At 39.7% G+C, this 19,014-nt stretch overlaps 1 protein-coding gene across 7 annotated transcripts in view; it reads left to right on the top strand.

The window, feature by feature from the left end:
- Positions 1-18,365, top strand: part of LOC111345264 (uncharacterized) — a 58,884-nt gene extending 40,519 nt beyond the window's left edge. For 5 of the 7 annotated variants that reach the window (XM_088759628.1, XM_088759629.1, XM_088759625.1 and 2 more), the window contains 8 exons: positions 2,299-2,372; positions 2,990-3,140; positions 5,554-5,787; positions 6,373-6,598; positions 7,596-7,681; positions 10,062-10,154; positions 11,334-11,420; positions 11,882-18,365. In XM_088759628.1, the coding sequence (XP_088615754.1) occupies positions 2,299-2,372; positions 2,990-3,140; positions 5,554-5,787; positions 6,373-6,598; positions 7,596-7,681; positions 10,062-10,154; positions 11,334-11,420; positions 11,882-15,606 (4,676 nt within the window). In that variant the 3' untranslated portion in view covers positions 15,607-18,365. The remainder of the gene's footprint in view (positions 1-2,298; positions 2,373-2,989; positions 3,141-5,553; positions 5,788-6,372; positions 6,599-7,595; positions 7,682-10,061; positions 10,155-11,333; positions 11,421-11,881) is intronic. The other 2 variants (XM_088759626.1, XM_088759627.1) reach the window with 2 other exon arrangements.
- The last annotated feature ends 649 nt before the right edge of the window (positions 18,366-19,014 follow it).

The raw sequence follows: 19,014 nt of genomic DNA, 5'->3' as shown, positions 1-19,014 counted from the left end.
TCCCTGGCAAAAGAATTAAGATACAGAAGATTCAGTACCATAAATTGTTCCCTTTTTGTAGAAAAATTGAGTGTGCAAACTTCGCATGCATGTACATAAGGTTCGCAATTGTTGGTGATCTCAAACTACAGGAAATGACATCTTCAAACGGGCCTCTAGTTATAAAAGTGAAAGAGGGATGCCTTTCCCCACCTAGAGCTTCCAGAGGCATGAACCAAAGGTTTTCATGCCTTTGTTTTGCATGTTAAGAGCCACTGACCATAAACATTGAAAATTAGCTGACAATTTCAAAATTTTTAAATAATTTATTTTTATTTTCACTTAAAGTGCACCTACACCCAAAAAATTTTTTTCGCTTAACGAAGTAAGCTTATTTTTTTGAGTATTTCTGCGCAAAAATTTTTTTATTTGCTCAAATCTTCAATTTTCTATGCCCAGTCAAAATACGGAAAATCGGCCGCCATCTTGCCCCACGACCGAGTTTAAAGAGGAATGGCTCTAGTGGGTAATGTGACGTCAAATCGAGAACACGAAAGTCTGCATTTCACACATTTTCGCTTGTTTGGGAAGGTTGTAGTCGATAATTGTCCGAAAATATGCCGACTAAGTGTGTTGTAGAAGGATGTAGCAACGTGCGAAATTTGCAAGAGGGTATCACGCTTTATACATTCTTCATACAACACACCTAGTCGGCATATTTCGGACAATATCGACGACAATCTTCCTAAACAAGTGAAAATGTGAGAGATGCAGACCTTCGTGTTCTCGATTTGACGTCACATTACCCGCTAGAGCCATTCTTCTTTAAACTCGGTCGTGGGGCAAGATGGCGGCCGATTTTCCGTATTTTGACTGGGCATAGAAAATTGAAGATTTGAGCAAATAAAAAAAATTTGCGCAGAAATACTCAAAAAAATAAGCTTACTTCGTTAAGCGAAAAAAATTTTTTGGGTGTAGGTGCACTTTAAGGACCCTTTTGATGAACCTTTTTCAACAATTACATTAAAAAGTTTTGTGGCACTCTGCTTTCTTTGACAATGGAAAAGTTCAAAATATGCCTAGATGGGCATTTTCCCCCTGTTAGGCAATGAAAAATGACACAACTTTGGCAACTTTTCATGCCACCATGCCATGCAATCACTTTGAAATTTTCTTTGCAAGCAGATGGTCCTTTTATTTCTTTGAAAGTATAAACTTCTTGTTATGTTGTTACATTTAAGTCTGAATAGTGATCTGTTGAAATAATCAAATGTACTTTGAAACCAAATTGAAAAACAGTGCAATGCAATCAGTCACTTGAGAGGCCATGGCCATTCTCTCTGGGTGGCAGAAATGTTCCATGTATATGACCTCTTGCATGACAACCATTTAATGGATCTTACTACATTTGTTGTCATGATAACACAGACTTATATGTATGTGTGCACGATCCTTCGCAGTAAAGCACTATTAAAGCAATAGTGAAAATCAGACCTGAAAAAGAGTTCAGGCCTGTACGGGATTCGAACCACTGACCTCTGCGATACTAGTGCAACGCTCTACCAATTGAGCTAACAAGCCAACTGGGAGCAGGCCATCAAATTAATTCGACATAAACCCGTAGATGATAAATCAAACAACAAAAATATGAATTACATATATATGAACTGCGGTTATGAAACGTATATGTGCACGATCCTTCGCTGTAGAGCACTATTAAAGCAATAGTGAAAATCAGACCTGAAAAAAAGTTCAGGCCTGTACGGGATTCGAACCACTGACCTCTGCGATACTAGTGCAGCGCTCTACCAATTGAGCTAACAAGCCAACTGGGAGCAGGCCATCAAATTAATTCGACATAAACCCGTAGATGATAAATCAAACAACAAACATATGAATTACATATATATGAACTGCGGTTATGAAACGTATATGTGCACGATCCTTCCCAGTAAAGCACTATTAAAGCAATAGTGAAAATCAGACCTGAAAAAAAGGTTTTTTGAACATCACAAGAAATTTACATTTTCAAAGAGTTAAAAGGACTATGTGTTAGCAACTGTCAGCATGTTCTCAATATTTATGGTCAGTGGCTCTTAAGGATGAGAATCCCTGATTATTGTGATCATATTCTGAGATTCCTGAGAAACTACTCTGGTTTGTTTGTCTAATTGAGCTAGAGGAAGAAAATTTACTATCCTTACTTATAGGGCTGGTGTATGACAGTGGTAGACACCATAGAGTATAGAACTATCGTTGGAGTCATTCTTCATTAAATCAATTACCGTACAATCTTTTTTCATTTTTGCCATGAATAAGGACATTTGTCTCTGAATCTATCAGGGATTGGCCGTTTTGACATAACCATTGACCCAACAGAGATACCTTTGAAGGTAAAAGAAAATTGTTATTTTATTACATTTAAATTTGTCAGAAAGTTGTCTTTATCTTTTTCTATGTAGGATAGACAGTGTCCATTCTTTTCTTATTCAAACCTGACCACATAAATAGAGAAGTAACTGTATTTTGATGGCATTGGATAGATTGAGCTGACTGTGTGGGAAATATAAAAGCCACACAATGGTATGACCTGGGGTATTTTTGGTCACTAAGAGTCAAGTTCCCATCATATATTAGGTGGTGAGGATGGGTTCCAGATTGAGCTCCTTTGAGCCTCTTCTGTTAGTAAGAGAGCTAGATAGCATTGAGTTTTGTGTGTGTCACATTTTGGTTGTTTGGTGTATTACATTTCAAGGTAAATAGCAGGCATCTTTGTTCCTTGTAGCTTTCAGACTTGAAAATGTAATATTAGAAGAACTTTCTCTGTATGCTGATTTAGTTTTTTATTTCTGGCTGTGTGGTTTGTATTTTTATATTTTTATATCAGCTCAAGTCAGTTCAACCTCCTACATATATATGTTCATGTACTATTATCACTGTGCAGATGATGATAATCACAAATGAATGTTTCTTGAAAAGTGAAGATGATTTTGTAGTTCTACCTAAATAGGGTGGAGGACCTTGCCTTTTCTTGTTCATTCCTGAGCTGCCCTCAGATATATCTTCTGGAACTGCAAAGTTTTTCGGACTGCATCGGGGCTTTGTTAAACTGAAGGGAGTTAAAGATGAGGCAAACTGTCTTGTTGGAAGAGGAATTCCTTGTAAGTAAAGTTGTACTGATTAGTACTCTTGATGTGGTATACACATAAATAAGTGCTACATTATGACTGAATTCTTTCCAAATTCATTTGGAAGAAGTAGGGGAGACCAGTGTTGTCAGGTTGAAATAAAGACAACTGTTTTTTTAATAAAGGAAGATTAACCATAAATGATCAGAATTTACATGTACTTTAAGAGTGCTATCACCAAAACAGAGTTGGGGTGCTTATTGGAATAGGGTGATTTTTAGTATAGGGGCACGTATTGGAATGAGGGTGCATACTCAATAGGGGCGATTATTGGAATAGGGGCCTTGTTAACAAAAACAAATTCAAGGAGGGAAGAACTGGTTAGAGAGGGGGCGCTTCTCGGAACAAGGGAACTAAATCAAATCATTACGGTATGTTAAAGAGTAATTTACCATTACGAAAACCTGCAAAAGATAATTAGTCAATTTTTAATAAATAAATACTTGTTACAAAATACACAGTTACATGTATACTGTTTACAGTTCAAATTAGTTTTTGACAATGAAATAGATTTCCATGAGACTTGCAGTTAAGTTACTTTGTGGGTTTTCGTGAAAGCTAGCAGATTCCTTGTTATATTCATTAATTTTTCCTCAAACGTGATATTACCCGACTTCAGTGTAACATATCTACAATTTTACTCTTAGACTCGGAGTTTAACATGCTCTTCCCTTTGGTGATACCTTTACTTTTCTTAATCTATTTCACTCTAAAGATCTTATTAACAATTCTCCTTGCTGTCTCCTGCATAATTCTTATAATTAACAATTATTCCACGAGCGCGAGTTGGATGTGAGATGATAGATAGCCAACGAGGCGCTACGCGCCTCGTTGGCTGTAATCATCTCATATCCAACAAGCGCAAGTGGAATAATTGTTTTATTAAAAACGTTAAATTATATTATTAAATTTTATTAAATTTTTAGCTCCCTTTTAATTTTAAGCTGACACGTACGCTTACCATATTTGTAGATTATGGTATATTGGCTGATATACCATAATGGTTAAGCCAATAAAAAGTCTTGAATTGCATTATCCAATGATCTAGTTTTTAATAATTAACAACTATTTACCAAAGTGGAGGTGGTTAGTGGTGGATATTTACCGAGCCGCGAAGCGGCGAGGTAAATATCCACCGCTAACCACCGACACTGAGGTGAATATTTGTTTTGGTATACTAAAACAGTGAGATAATATGCACCACCAAAAATTGATTTGAGGGATTTCTTTGCTTGTCACGGATGCAAACCGGGACGCCATTTTTTCCCGAGTCGCTCGGAGGTAAATAGCAAAGGATATTCGGAGTTTTACTAGCGAATCAGAGCGCGCCTTCAACGCTATCCACTGTTTTAGTATATACTAATTACTGTTATTCTGATGAAGGGCTAACGCTCGAAACGTCAGCTTTTTTATTCGTTACGGTGGCCAATTTACAATTTCAACTTAGTTGATATAACCAAATTATCGTATAATGTTAGTTCAGAAAATTTGGCATGGGATCAAGCAATAACCTCCTATTGATATTTTTCGTAATTTCACTTGGCTACCTTGTATTGTATTGATATTGCCAGTTGAAACTCTGTTTTGGTCACCACTGGGAGTTAAAGGGTTAAAACCATGTGTTAACATGAATGTTTTACCAGTAGCCAATTCCAAAATCTTCTCTGATTAATCTTTTGTTTTTATATATTGCCTTCCAACAATTTAATATTTCAATTTTCTGTGGCCTACGGAACATAAAGTCGCTGTAAAATGAAACTTTCTTCTGCGCTGAAAAAGAAACATCTGAATGATGTGGAAAGTAGCCTAGCTTCCAAATTTGGTCCATGCAGGTTCCTGATACCCAGTGATATTGCTGTCTGGAAGTGTATCGGCACCAGAACAGCTTAGCTCCAATTGATATTTAAGCTTGATGGAATAACAGAAGATTGCGAAGCCAAGTAACAAAAGTTCGCAGTGCGTAGGCATAGACATCATCTTTGAAAAATCTAACTTGAAATACCGTCTTTTGTCAAAGTAAGTTACAGACCTGTGATTGCATCTAAAATCACTGTTTTGAGATTATGATACTGAGACAGCTAGTCCCTACGTGGTAGGCAGTGAAATTAATTTTCAAGGAAAAAGGAAGGTATTTGAAACTTACCCACAGATTTTAACTGACTGGCAAAGTTTTAAGACTATCTATTTCATGAGCCAGAAAGACATTGTCTTTTAAATCTGAGACTTACACCAGACAAGAATCGACACTGTTTCCTTTTTCATGAACCTACAGTTTGGTAGCTTGTTTTAATACTGTTCTCTGTCTTTGAATGAAATGAGGGCGATACCATTATTATTTGGCACAATATTATGAATGGTTTCAAGAGATGCATTTTGATCTTTGCAGCTGCTAAGAAAGAAGGTTGGGTCACCGTGGGAGTGGTGGGAAAAAATGACAAGACTGGCAAATGCGACGATCTTGGGCAGACAAAAATTTATTATTTTGATGAACGCAGAAAGGTTCTTAAGCAGATAGTCCAGAATGAAGAGCAGCGTCACGACTTTTTCGAAACATGGAAAACTGCTTATGAAGGACACTCCACTGCTGGTAGAGTACCAAAGACGGAATCCCCGAGTTCTGGTAAGAACGAAAAACAGCAAGACATTTTTCATTGTCCTAACCTTGATTTTTGTATAAAAACACGTACAGTACTTTGTGGTCTTTTGGAATCCATATAGAGCATGTTGGGTTCTATGGGGAGTTACATTTTTCCCGTTACAAAATTTAAAGGTAGCTTAGTCAAATGTATTGCTTTATTGTAGAAATGTATCATTTGGTGAGATAAGAAGGAAGCTATTCAATTCAAGAAGGAAAGGCGAGACCGAAGCTTACGCTCGCATGATCGGTGGTATAAATTGAATAACAGATGCAACAGACGAAACCTAGTCAAGCGCCAATGATTAAGTTTCTGGCTGTGAAACTTTTAGTGGACACGACAAACCCCTTTAGTTTCTGTTGGAAAAGTGCGGCTGATCAAATTGAAATTTCTTTTAAGCGAAAGAAGCGTAAAATTTTCGCTTCAACATCACATAAGCCACAAACTGGATAGAATGCTTATTTGTCTTGAGATTGATGACAAATTGTCCAATGATTGGAGCGAATTGTCAGGATACCGTTTTGCCATCTTATTGCATCCAAGGTTATTCATCAAAGCTCCTTTCATAGGGCCCATGCATTCAGATAATCCTTTACATTCACTTCAAGGCTTAATGCTGTTGGTGTATACAGCAGCAGAAACTGATGCTCGGCAGTTCATTGAATCGATCTTCAATTCATCAGCTGGAAGAGTGGTCTTTAATGCATACAGGTGTAATTCACCATTACCAGAAGATGTTGCGAGAGACTTTGGTCACGAAGATACTGCGCAATATCTTGAATCCATCAGTAAAAGGTATCGTGTATATTTCCATTAAATACTCATTTTATACCAATTGAAAGTACAGCTAATTATCATATGGTGACGTGGGGGGATTTCCAAGTCAAAGATATTATTGTTACAAATTCATTTAACTGAGAGCTTGGTAACTGGCTGCTTAATGACAATTAGCCGGCAACTCAACAAGTAAGTCAGGAAATATACGAAGTTTCTTTCATTTGATGTATTATTTTCGCCATTTTATTTCAGAGCACGTTTGAATTTCTGTTATAATTACAATTCTTTAGGGACTCCTTTTAAGGCGAAAGAAAAATAACATCTCAATTAGTCAGGGTCGATGAATTGAAGTTCCCCGGTTACATCCATTAATTCCTTAAACCAGAGTAACATCAAACCATGTCTGATTGTCCAATTGTATGCTTTGTTAAACTTTAATATATCTCAATTTCTTGCTTAAAGATCTTAGTATGTCAGCTGTAAAGGTGTGTTCTATATTTGACATCTGCGTGTAGTGAATCGCACTTAATAAAAATCCCGAACGAACCCCAAAATACAGGCATCACAAGTTACACGGTCAACAAAACAAAAACCCCCCTCAAGCATCAGCTATGAGTAAAAACCAGCCATCTTGAGGGCAATATTTTACTTAGATTTTTTTCAGTACGAAAAAAGTTTTGGGATTTTCAGCATCAACTTTAAAGTAAACCCAATTAACGGTTTGTTTGATTAGCTAAGTTGGAAATGTAAATTGGCGACAGTAAAGAGTTTTAAAGCTGACGTTTCGAGCGTTAGGCCTTCGTCAAAGCGATAACCAAGGGCTAACGCTGGAAATGTCAGCTTTAAAACTCTTTACTGTCGCCAATTTACAATATCAACTCAGTTGATGAAACCAAATTATCTGGTCATGCCCTCCACCGACGTAATACCACAGTTTCTTTAGATATGTACCATTTTCATCCATCTGAGATTTGTTGCTTGATTAGCTAAGTCTAAATTTTATTTCTATGTATAGATTGTCTGAAGATTTAAGCGTTAATGAAGAAGACTTACAAGCGAGTCATATTGTAGAGCTTGCTGAGGCAGTCAAAAATCAATCGAGTAAGTAAACGCGACAAGCCTTCCTAATTCCTATAACAAACGGCCCACCGCAGTGCTCTTCAGCTACTTTCAAAAATTCTCAAAATCGAAGGAAATTGGTAATAAAGACCTCCAAAGAAACGCTTGCCATTGTCCTGAAATTGCCGAGAAAGTTACAGTGAATGAATGCCCCCATTTGAATATAAAAATACCTCCCCTACACTTCACTAAAGTAAATCCTCATTTAGTAAAGAGACGCGTGTTAAGTTGAAGATTACGGGGTATTTAGAGTAATTCAAGGTGTAAATACGGCATTACATTGCAGTAAGTCTCTCCCCTTTCCCCTACCACCAGTGGATGCCGTCCCAAGTTCAAGATATGGGGAGTTGTGAAATGTTGGGATGTTGGAAAGAAGAGAAAGGTTCTACCGTAGGTTACCACATTTCGATGTCGAATTACATGTACAACTTGAAGTCGTGCAGCGCAGACTTAGCACAACTTGTTTGTAACAAATTTAATATTTTTTTCAACAGTGTTAATTGCGGCTCAAACTTCGACAAAAATCGGGCAAACACGTCCACTAAGTGCGCATGCTCTCACTTCAAATGAAGCGTTCGTCGTGGAAAGTAATTTCAACTTATCAAACCCCTAAACCACCTCGGCTAGTTATTTCAGTGTGGGAAAGATTCTTTAGCCGCCATTCTTCCTGTCTCTTTCGAGGAAATTTTTAATTACGAACGTCCCCTGACTTCCAAACATGTAAAAAACATCCCATTCCTCTGGTTGCACGTTTGGTTTTAAAATAGTGACTAAATTATACTCTGCCACGTAACCGAATTACTGAAAACACGAAACCACGCTAACCTGAACGACTGAAAATAGTTCAATGTACCCACAGTAAGTTTTGAGCAGTTGTAATCAACCCGTTTTGAGCAACACGATCAGCAAAATTAAAGATTTATTAACCATTGGCGTGAATTGCGATTAAATGATTTCTTGTGTTGCTGGACAAATGTATTTATCCCCCAGCAAAGTGTTTTCTACTGTAATTAAAGAAAAATGCACTCTGTTTCTGCATAAAAAGCGACAAAGAACATCCTTGAAAATCCTTTATTACTAATTTAGTGTTGTGTTTTGCGTGTCACAATAGAAAGGCCTGCCTAAATCTTGCAGCAGAAATCAGCCGTGTCGACAGCGATAAACTTTACAAGTACAGATCCCGGCCTGAAAATCGTTATAAAACGAAAAGCGTCTTCAGATTCTTTAAAAATAACTCATAGCGGCAACGCCTAAACGGCCGTGCGCAATGGAGCTATCCGCTGACAGTTTTAGTGAGATAGCCCTGCAAGTTGTGAGAATGTCGTCCCGATTTCGTTTAGATAATTTATGACATAACTTAGACACAACATGCGATCTGATTGGTCAAAAATCTATGTATATTTGCCTGTATATTTGCCTTTGTATTTGCCTGTATTCCCATAGAAAACTGAAGCATCTTCCTGTCTTGTGATATGGCGCCACACGGGGCAAATCTCCAGATTTTAATTTCGTAAAGGGCTTTGATTTGGAGGAAGCGAAGAAGACATTTTGAACTCCAAAAACAGCGACAAAGATTTTGTTTTTTCTAACATTGCTATTCAAAATTCAGTTTAACTTACCGGTTGCTACGTTTTAAGCCTATTTTCTGTCGCTGCATGGTTAAAGTGAAAGAATTTCTAAAATTCTAGACTAGAATTCGCCACGCTGCTCCCAGAGAAGAAAAAGTTGGTATGTTTCAACTTCAAGAAAATTGTAGCGTCAAAATAATTGAATTTTCAGTTAGATATTGACAGAAAATTTTATTTACCGATGGGAACAAAAAGGACTCACAAAGTGAATATGTACTTAAGATTAACTATAATTCCGTTTGATAGATTTTTCCAAGTTTAAGCGTTTTAAGCACTTTTTGTGAATTTTAAAGAGGACTCCATGAAAGCTTTAATTCAAGCTAGGGCAATAAAAACAAATTTGGTGGAGGGAAAAAAGTGTATTGTTTTTTCCATTTGATATATAAGATTTGATTGTGTCGATTTGGTATCATCCCTGATCAAACTAGGGTTTGATAGCTACCGAAGCATAGTCTTAAAAACGCTCAGGCTATCGGAAGGTGCTCGGTAACTAGGATCAAGCAACTACCCGTTAAAATATGAGAAGTTGTTACTCACATTGACGACTTAGTTTATACGTTAACATCATCCAAGAACTAATGAAGATTACATTTATTCATGCGTTTCGTATCAAACGTTTTTGTGGAATATAACTGGGCTTTTTTTCGTATATTCCACCTAACCTTAACCCTTAGTCTAGTTGTTGCTACCCATGCAAATCTGATCCATAAAAATGGAACTTTTATTTGTTACAGATTACGAAGTGAATTACAACCGAGAAGCAGTGACCTCTCCTCCCGACGAAATAACGGATGTTGCCTCGCGCCTCAAAGAAGGAACTGCTACAGGTACTTCCACCACTGATTTTGCCACTGCTGCTCCCGCTGTTCTGTTACATGGGAGACTATCATCTTTTCAAATAAATTATCGCTTTGTTGAAAACTGAGAGAACCCTCAAACTCATCGATTACTTGTTACTCGTAATCTTCCGTTATCACAGCATCGAAGTTTTTTTGTCCTTCGAGGGTACCTGTCTCCCTTAAAGGGCCACGCTCAACCAGCGTGCTTTGCGCGCCATTGTCATATTTATTATCCGGGTACTCGATACTTCCTCTCACAAACCGAAAGGAAACGGCAAAGAATACCACAAACGAAAATAAAAAGAGGGCATTATCACCCAGATTACAACTTAATCGCCTCTTCAGAAGAGGTATATGGACGAGGTGTTCTGTTGTGGAACAGAACCAAAGACAAATTAAGGGAATTTATAAGACGGGTAAGCAGCTACATTCTGTACTTCAAATGCACCACGATGCAATCACCATTCACGGTTGAAATATCATACTTAGATATTATATTCTTGGACAAAAAAGTGTAAGAAAACTGAAGGCTTAACAAGAAATCGACCCTTGACGCCCACGCATTACAAAGAGACGAGGACCTTCGAACACTTAAGTCTTTATTCGTCTCTTTCACCAGGCGCAAAGAAAGGATTCCTGAAACGAAAAGCTTTACGCCTTCTATGAATAATTTCGTCAAGCTCCACGTTTAATAAGAACTCGCAGTGTTTCAAAATACGCTTAAAGAATACAAGATATCAAGAGGAAATTAAGGAGAAATGTATCTCTGAATTTGATCTCACCAGAGGTGAAAAGTCACTCAAATACTTTCATGGGATTAGGCTTGAGATCGATCGTGAACGTTTCCCTGTTCGACGGTCATCCAAATGTCAAGAGGAGGTTTCTATTTGACTTTCCTCCGAAATGCTGTGAAGCGGGGCTTTTGTATACTTGCTCCTCATTTTCTTTCCATATCCCATGCCTTTCGCTCGTTCTATTGAAGAAACTAAATGAGGGTATCAAAGCCGAATCTCGATCAACATTGCAAAGATTTTATTCGAATAATATTGCTCACACGGCGGCTTTCCCTTTCTGTAACACAGAAAATACTGAGAGAGGCCACTGTCCCGGAATGCATCCTGGTTGAGCGTGGTCCGTAATTTTTTTTTTATTTTTCTTTTCCATCAGCCATTATAACGAGTTACTCAATAAGAAGCGATGACACTCCACAACCTTTTGAAGGAAGTGTGGACTTTGACAAGAATTCATTGAAAGGTGAGAAAAACTGACAACTTCTTCTTTAGCTCCTTTGGTGCTAACACATTTCGTCTTCCTTGTCATGCGAATGGGGCATAAATGCGTCAAGTAAGTTTTCACACGAAAACTTACTTGACGCATTTCTTTTGTTGACAAAAGTAAGGTCCATGTCCTTGAACTCCAATCCCTACCCTCGTAATATGGAGGAATTTTTTCTCTTGAACTCGTTAAAGTGATGCCAATTTGAATTTGGTATTAATAATCCCAGAGTCCTTAATCTCGGTAGAAATGTTATTCTCAATGTTCGGAAACATCCATGTTTGTTATTGAGCCATGATGCTGCTCAATAGTGACTGTCGCTCCAAATTTGCAATTAAAAAGCATGTAATGCTTACCTTTGATGACAGTTGCAATTTTATTTATTGTGGATTTTTTGTCGGTTGGTTGATGGAAAGTATCCTTTTTTTCGTTCCATGAAGACGTAAAAGGCAAATCAGTGGTGTCCTCACGGAAATACACTGCATCGTCATACAATAACATGCGTCTCGTACCAAGTCAGCTTGGTGACCTAAAGCAGGCAAAAGATTGTCACGAGCGTGCCTTAGGACCTCAGCAAGATGATTTGGCAACGTCATACGATAACCTGGGTCTTGCACACCGTCAGCTGGGAGACCTAAACCAGGCAGAAGATTGTCACAAGCGTGCCCAAGATATTCGGTTGAAAGAGCTAGGACCTGAGCATGTTGATGTCGCAACGTTATATGATAACCTGGGTCTTGTACACCGTCAGCTGGGTGACCTAAAGCAGGCAGAAGATTATCACAAGCGTGCCCTAGATATTCGGTTGAAAGAGCTAGGACCTCAGCATATTGATGTCGCAACGTCATATGATGACCTGGGTCTTGTACACCTTCACCTGGGTGACCTAAAGCAGACAAAAGATTATCAGAAGCGTGCCCTTGAAATTCGGTTGAAAGAGCTAGGACCTGAGCTTGTTGATGTCGCAACGTTATACGATAACCTGGGTCTTGACCACCGTCAGCTGGGTGACCTAAAGTGGGCAAAAGATTATCACAAGCGTGCCCTAGATATTCGGTTGAAAGAGCTAGGACCTCAGCATGTCGATGTCGCAACGTCATATGATAACCTGGGTCTTGTACACCGGCAGCTGGGTGACCTAAAGCAGGCAGAAGATTATCACAAGCGCGCTCTAGATATTCGGTTCAAAGAGCTAGGACATCAGCATATTGATGTCGCAACGTCATATGATAACCTGGGTCTTGTACACCTTCAGCTGGGTGACCTAAAGCAGGCAGAAGATTATCACAAGCGTGCCCTATATATTCGGTTCAATGAGCTAGGACCTCAGCATATTGATGTCGCAACGTCATATGATAACGTGGGTCTTGTACAACGTCAGCTGGGTGACCTAAAGTGGGCAGAAAATTATCACCAGCGTGCCCTAAAAATTCGGTTTAAAGAGCTAGGATCTCAGCATATTGATGTCGCAACGTCATATGATAACCTGGGTCTTGTACACCGTCAGGTGGGTGACCTAAAGCAGGCAGAAGATTACCAGAAGCGTGCCCTAGATAATTGTTTGAAAAAGCAAGGACTTCAGGATGTTGATGTCGCAACGTCATATGATAACCTGGGTCTTGTACACTGTCGGCTGGGTGACCTAAGGCGGGCAAAGGATTATCACAAGCGTGCCCTACATAGTCGGTGGGAAAAACTAGGATCTCAGCATATTGATGTCGCAACGTCATATGATAACCTGGGTGTTGTATACCATCAGCTGTGTGACCTAAAGCAGGCAGAAGATTATCACAAGCGTGCCCTAGATATTCGGGTGAAAAGGCTAGGATCTCAGCATATTGATGTCGCAACGTCATATGATAACCTGGGTCTTGTATACCATCAGCTGGGTGACCTAGAGGAGGCAGAAGATTTTCACAAGCATGCCCTAGATATTCGGTTGAAAGAGCTAGGACCTGAACATGTTAATGTCGCAACGTCATACGAGAACCTGGGTCTTGTACAGCGTCAGCTAGGTGACCTAAAGCGGGCAAAAGATCATCAGAAGCGTGCTCTAGATATTCGGTTGAAAGAGCTAGGACCTCAGCATATTGATGTCGCAACGTCATATGATAACCTGGGTCTTCTACACCGTCAGCTGGGTGACCTAAAGGAGGCAAAAAATTGTCACAGACGTGCCCTAGATATTCGGTTGAAAGAGCAAGGACCTCAGCATATTGATGTCGCAACGTCATATGGTAACCTGGGTCTTGTACACCGTCAGCTGAGTGACCTAAAGCAAGCAGAAGATTATTACAAGCGTGCCCTAGATATTCAGTTGAAAAAGCTAGGACCTGAGCATGTTGATGTCGCAACGTCATACGATAACCTGGGTCTTGACCAGCGTCAGCTGTGTGACCTAATGCGGGCAAAAGATTATCACAAGCGTGCCCTAGATATTCGGTTGAAAGAGGAAGGACCTGTGGATGTTGATTTCGCAACGTCATATAATAACCTGGGTCTTGTACACCGGCAGCTGGGTGACCTAAAGCAGGCAGAAGATTATCACAAGCGTGCCCTAGATAATCGGTTGAAAGAGCTAGAACCTGAGCACGGTGATGTCGCAACGTCATACGATAACCTGGGTCTTGTATACCATCAGATGGGTGACCTACAGGAGGCAGAAGATTTTCACATACATGCCCTACATATTCGGTTGGAAGAGCTAGGACTTCAGCGTATTGATATGGCAACGTCATATGATAACCTCGGTCTTGTACACCGTCAGCTGGGTGACCTTAAGCAGGCAGAAGATGATCACAAGCGTGCCCTAGATATTCGGTTGAAAGATCTAGGACCTCATCATATTGATGTCGCGACGTCATATGATAACCTGGGTCTTGTACACCGTCAGCTGGGTGACCTAAAGCAGGCAGAAGATTATCACAGACGTGCCCTATATATTCGGTTGAAAGAGCAAGGACCTCAGCATATTGATGTCGCAACGTCATATAACCTGGGTCTTGTACACCGTCAGCTGGGTGACCTAAGCCAGGCAGAAGATTATCACAAGCGTGCCCTAGATATTCGGTTGAAAGAGCAAGGACCTGAGCATGTTAATGTCGCAACGTCATACGATAACCTTGGTCTTGACCACCGTCAGCTGTGTGACCGAAAGCGGGCAAAAGATTATCACAAGCGTGCCCTAGATATTCGGTTGAAAGAGCTAGGAACTCAGCATATTGATGCCGCAACGTCATATGATAACCTGGGTCTTTTACAGCATCAGATGGGTGACCTAAAGCAGGCAGAACATTTTCACAAGCGTGCCCTAGATATTCGGTTGAAAGAGCAAGGACCTGAGGATGTTGATGTCGCAACGTCATATGATAACCTGGGTCTTGTACACCGTCGGCTGGGTGACCTAAAGCAGGCAAAAGATTATCACAAGCGTTCCCTAGATATTCGGTTGAAAGAGCTAGGACCTGAGCATGTTGATGTCGCAACGTCATACGATAACCTGGGTCTTGTATACCATCAGCTGGGTGACCTAGAGGAGGCAGAAGATTTTCACAAGCATGCCCTAGATATTCGGTCGAAAGAGCTAGGACCTGAACATGTTGATGTCGCAACGTCATACGATAACCTGGGTCTTTTACACCGTCAGCTGGGTGATCTAAAGCGGGCAAAAGATTATCACAAGCGTGCCTTTGATATTCGGTCGAAAGAGCTAGGACCTGAGCATATTGATGTCGCAACGTCATATGATAACCTGTGTCTTGCACAGCGTCAGCTGGGTGACCTAAAGCAGGCAGAAGATTATCACAAGCGTGCCCTACATATTCGGTTGAATGAGCAAGGACCTCAGCATGTTGATGTCGCAACGTCATATGATAACCTGGGTCTTGTACACCGTCGGCTGGGTGACCTAAAGCAGGCAAAAGATTATCACAAGCGTGCCCTAGATATTCGGTTGAAAGAGCTAGGACCTCAGCATGTTGATGTCGCAACGTCATACGATAACCTGGGTCTTGTACATCATCAGCTGGAGGAGCTAAATCAGGCAGAAGATTGTCACAAGCGTTCCCAAGATATTCGCTTGAGAGGGCAAGGAACTAAGCATGTTGATGTTGCAATGTGCTACGATAGCGTAGGTCATGTTCAGAGTCAGCAGGGTGACCCCTAAGCAGGCAAACGATTGTCACGAGCGTGCCCTAGATATTCGTTTGAAAGCGCTAGGACCTCAGCATGTTAATAGCGAATGTTTGAATTGACCGAGTGAAAATCGAAAAATGTGGCACATGATCGAAAAATTGAAAACCTCCATATTTTGACCAGAGATACCTTATGGTGAACCTAGAAACGTGGTAAAGTTCTTTTTTCCCAGACTTGTTTCTTTATCCTGGAAAACTCACGAAAACTGAAACGAGCATCGGTAGCCGTAAAATAGCGGAAATCAGTGCCCCGAGTATTGGCAATGAGCTTTGCTCATGGAAAACGCAAAAGAAAGCAAGCTCGTATCAATTTGACAATTTTTTTTAGGAGGGATTGAGTTATGACATAAGTCTAAAACGGGAACATTTCATTTAATTTTGACATCGCGGAACGCTTTTAAAGATCACCAATATTTCAAAATCAAAATATTGCATTTCGTACCAAATTTTCTATTCTCATTTTCCCCATGCGGTATAACTCAGAATCGGTTCAAGTTAAGCTCATGATAAGTGGAAAGAGTGTTGTTTTCGAGGATATAAAAATTAGCCTGGGGCTTTTCATTTCCTCGCGGAAAAGCCAGGCTGAACTTTTTGAAAATCACAACATTTATCACAACATCGTCATTTAAGTCACGACATAATCTAATCAGGGACCCCGTCATAAAATCTGGAATTTCAAGCACATTTTAGAAGTTAGCAGCGTGTTTGACCAGGAAGTCAGTACAGTAAGGTAGCCTTTCGTAGCTAGCCACAGTAGATTGGTTTTTGAGTTAGTTTAAAAATAAAAAACAAAACCATATGTTAGCGTATAGATTGGTGTATTGTGGTGTAGTGTAATCTGATCAGCACAATTTGGTGTATCTCTAAGCAATCTGATTGGCGCATCTTTTTTGGTGTATCTCAACGCAATGTGATTGGCCCAATTTTTTGGTGTATCACAAACCAATCAGATTGTAGTATTTTCCTATTTCGCACCAATCAGAGCGTTCTTGCTAATTTATGGTTTGACAGGTCTTCAAATTTCAGCGAATCAACGCGTGAGTCGGAGAGAGCGGTCCGCGAATTAAGGAAATGTATCAGTCGTGTTGGGAAAGCGGTGGAGTTGTGATCGTTGTACAATTATGCTTATTCTCCCTTCTGGACAAGACTGAGTGGAACATGAGATAAATTTTGAATCAAATATTACTTCAGATGTTGATAGGAGCAACTTCATGATACTTTATTGCTATATATGAGTTAATCAGTGATTCCAATTTTGAATTTCGCTCAATGAACAGGGTAAGAAGACATCTACAAGAGTTGTAAGATCATCTATTGAATGTAATGGCTCATGTCCTTCGTGAGAATTTTGTCGTTATGATCTGTCTGGATTTGAAATTAAAGGTCGCCAGGGAACTTTTTCTACCGATTAGCGAGTTAAAACGTGCATGTTTTGTATACCGCTCCTTCACTTCCGACGCACACACCGTCAGCTTACGACCTAACACGAAGTTAGCGCTATAGCGTGTTGTTTTGGAAGGGCTACTTGGTTGAAACGACCACCAAGTTACATTTACTTTGTGTCGACTGCCACGTTACATATCCGTTTCTTTGCTTCTAAAAGTTCTCCATGAATTAAATATTGTGGATACGATACTTTCCCGTTACAATTGCTTGTTTACTTTTTATTCGCCAGTATGGATTAGGCTTTCTTAGATGAAATGCCATTTTCCAGTTAACAACGTACATTTTATGGCATAAATCTACCTCAATGAAAAATATTTCTCAAGGGACACAATGGTACGGTCGGTTAATTTTGTACGCAACTCTCACGTGCTTAGACGTTTTCTGCCAATTAAATTCGCTTTTAGCTAACCTGGACTTTACCCCATTGCGTGTCAATTTCCTGTAAACAACCTCCATTTTCTTACGTGTTTCGCACGCACAGGGCAAAGTCCAGATAGGCAACAACGAATCAAGAAGCCCACATTGTTATGCTTTGAAAAATGATACTTTCTCTTCGTTCAATCTATTTTCTCTTGTTAGAAGAACGGAGACCGGAAAATATCTTTGTCCAGAGGCCGTAAAAGATGAAATAGAGCTTTACACTGCAAAATTATATGGAAGAATATTTTGAGGCAACGATCTGTTACTGAACAAGAGGCTACACGGAGCCTAAATTTGGGCCGGATTTGTGGATCAGCGGATTGAATTGAATTGGTTCCAATTGAGGGCTTTGTTGTTTTAGCAAAATCGCTGTCGAGTGCTTTTCATGGTTTGTTAACATGAAGAGTTATGGAGACTAAGATTTCCGAACAAGTTGATGCCATCCATGATAATTTGGAAATACTAAAATCGCCAGAGGAAATGCGGGACCACTCATTAAAATTTGCATTTAAACGCGATGACTTTGTTTACAAGGATTTCTCTTGCATACATCTAATAACAGACCTTTGAAGGTTTTTTTTACCTCGGAAGGATATATCACTGAAGGCATTTTATAGACCTCAAGTTTTTTGACTGATTGAAATTAAAGGTATGTGGCAGTGACTTCCACAAGTGTTTTTTTTGGTCAGAAAAGTATAATTGTTTTGTCCACAATATTAATTTACGGATGGATTCAATCGCCAACTCGTGGTTACATAAGATGATTGTATTAATTAATCCAATTTAAACAATCAGCCAGAACTTTTACTGTTCCCAAGGGTTGTTGTTTTCATCAGTACGTTAGCAATAAAAGATATACACGGTATTAGGTTTGTACTTTAAATGATATTTAAGTTCACTCGAAAGATGAGTATAAACTGTAACAAGCTCATCGTTGATGCGCGGCCAGTACTTCAAAGGGTATGTCCATCACATCGCTTTACGCTAATTAAAATCTGCGTGCTATTGTGCATTTTCTTGCACAGGAAAAACCAAACGGAATTTCTGATTCTGGCCCTTAATGGTCAGAATAATAACTAGGACTTTGTCTCTGACGAAGGAACGTCAATAGGCACAACCTACGAGCAGGTCGTTGTTTGGTCTCGTCATACAATGTGAGAGAGAGAGAGAGAGAGAGAGAGAGAGAGAGAGAGAGAGAGAGAGAGAGAGAGAGAGAGAGAGAGAGAGAGAGAGAGAGAGAGAGAGAGAGAGAGAGAGAGAGAGAGAGAGAGAGAGAGAGAGAGAGAGAGAGAGAGAGAGAGAGAGAGAGAGAGAGAGAGAGAGAGAGAGAGAGAGAGAGAGAGAGAGAGAGAGAGAGAGAAAGAGAGAGAGAGCGTTGCGTGACAAGTTCAAATTAGGGCTGTGGAGGGGACTGCAGGGAGCGTTGTACCAATCCAGTTTATTTTTGCCAACAATTATTCAGACACCAGCATCAGTTATATAGTGTCCCATTTCAACCTACGTATCCAAAAAAA

This window comes from Stylophora pistillata, chromosome 5 (genome assembly GCF_964205215.1).
Source record: "Stylophora pistillata chromosome 5, jaStyPist1.2, whole genome shotgun sequence".
NCBI lineage: Eukaryota > Metazoa > Cnidaria > Anthozoa > Scleractinia > Pocilloporidae > Stylophora > Stylophora pistillata.
The sequence above is the reverse complement of the archived record's forward strand: the minus strand, read 5'-3'. Positions and strand labels throughout refer to the sequence as shown.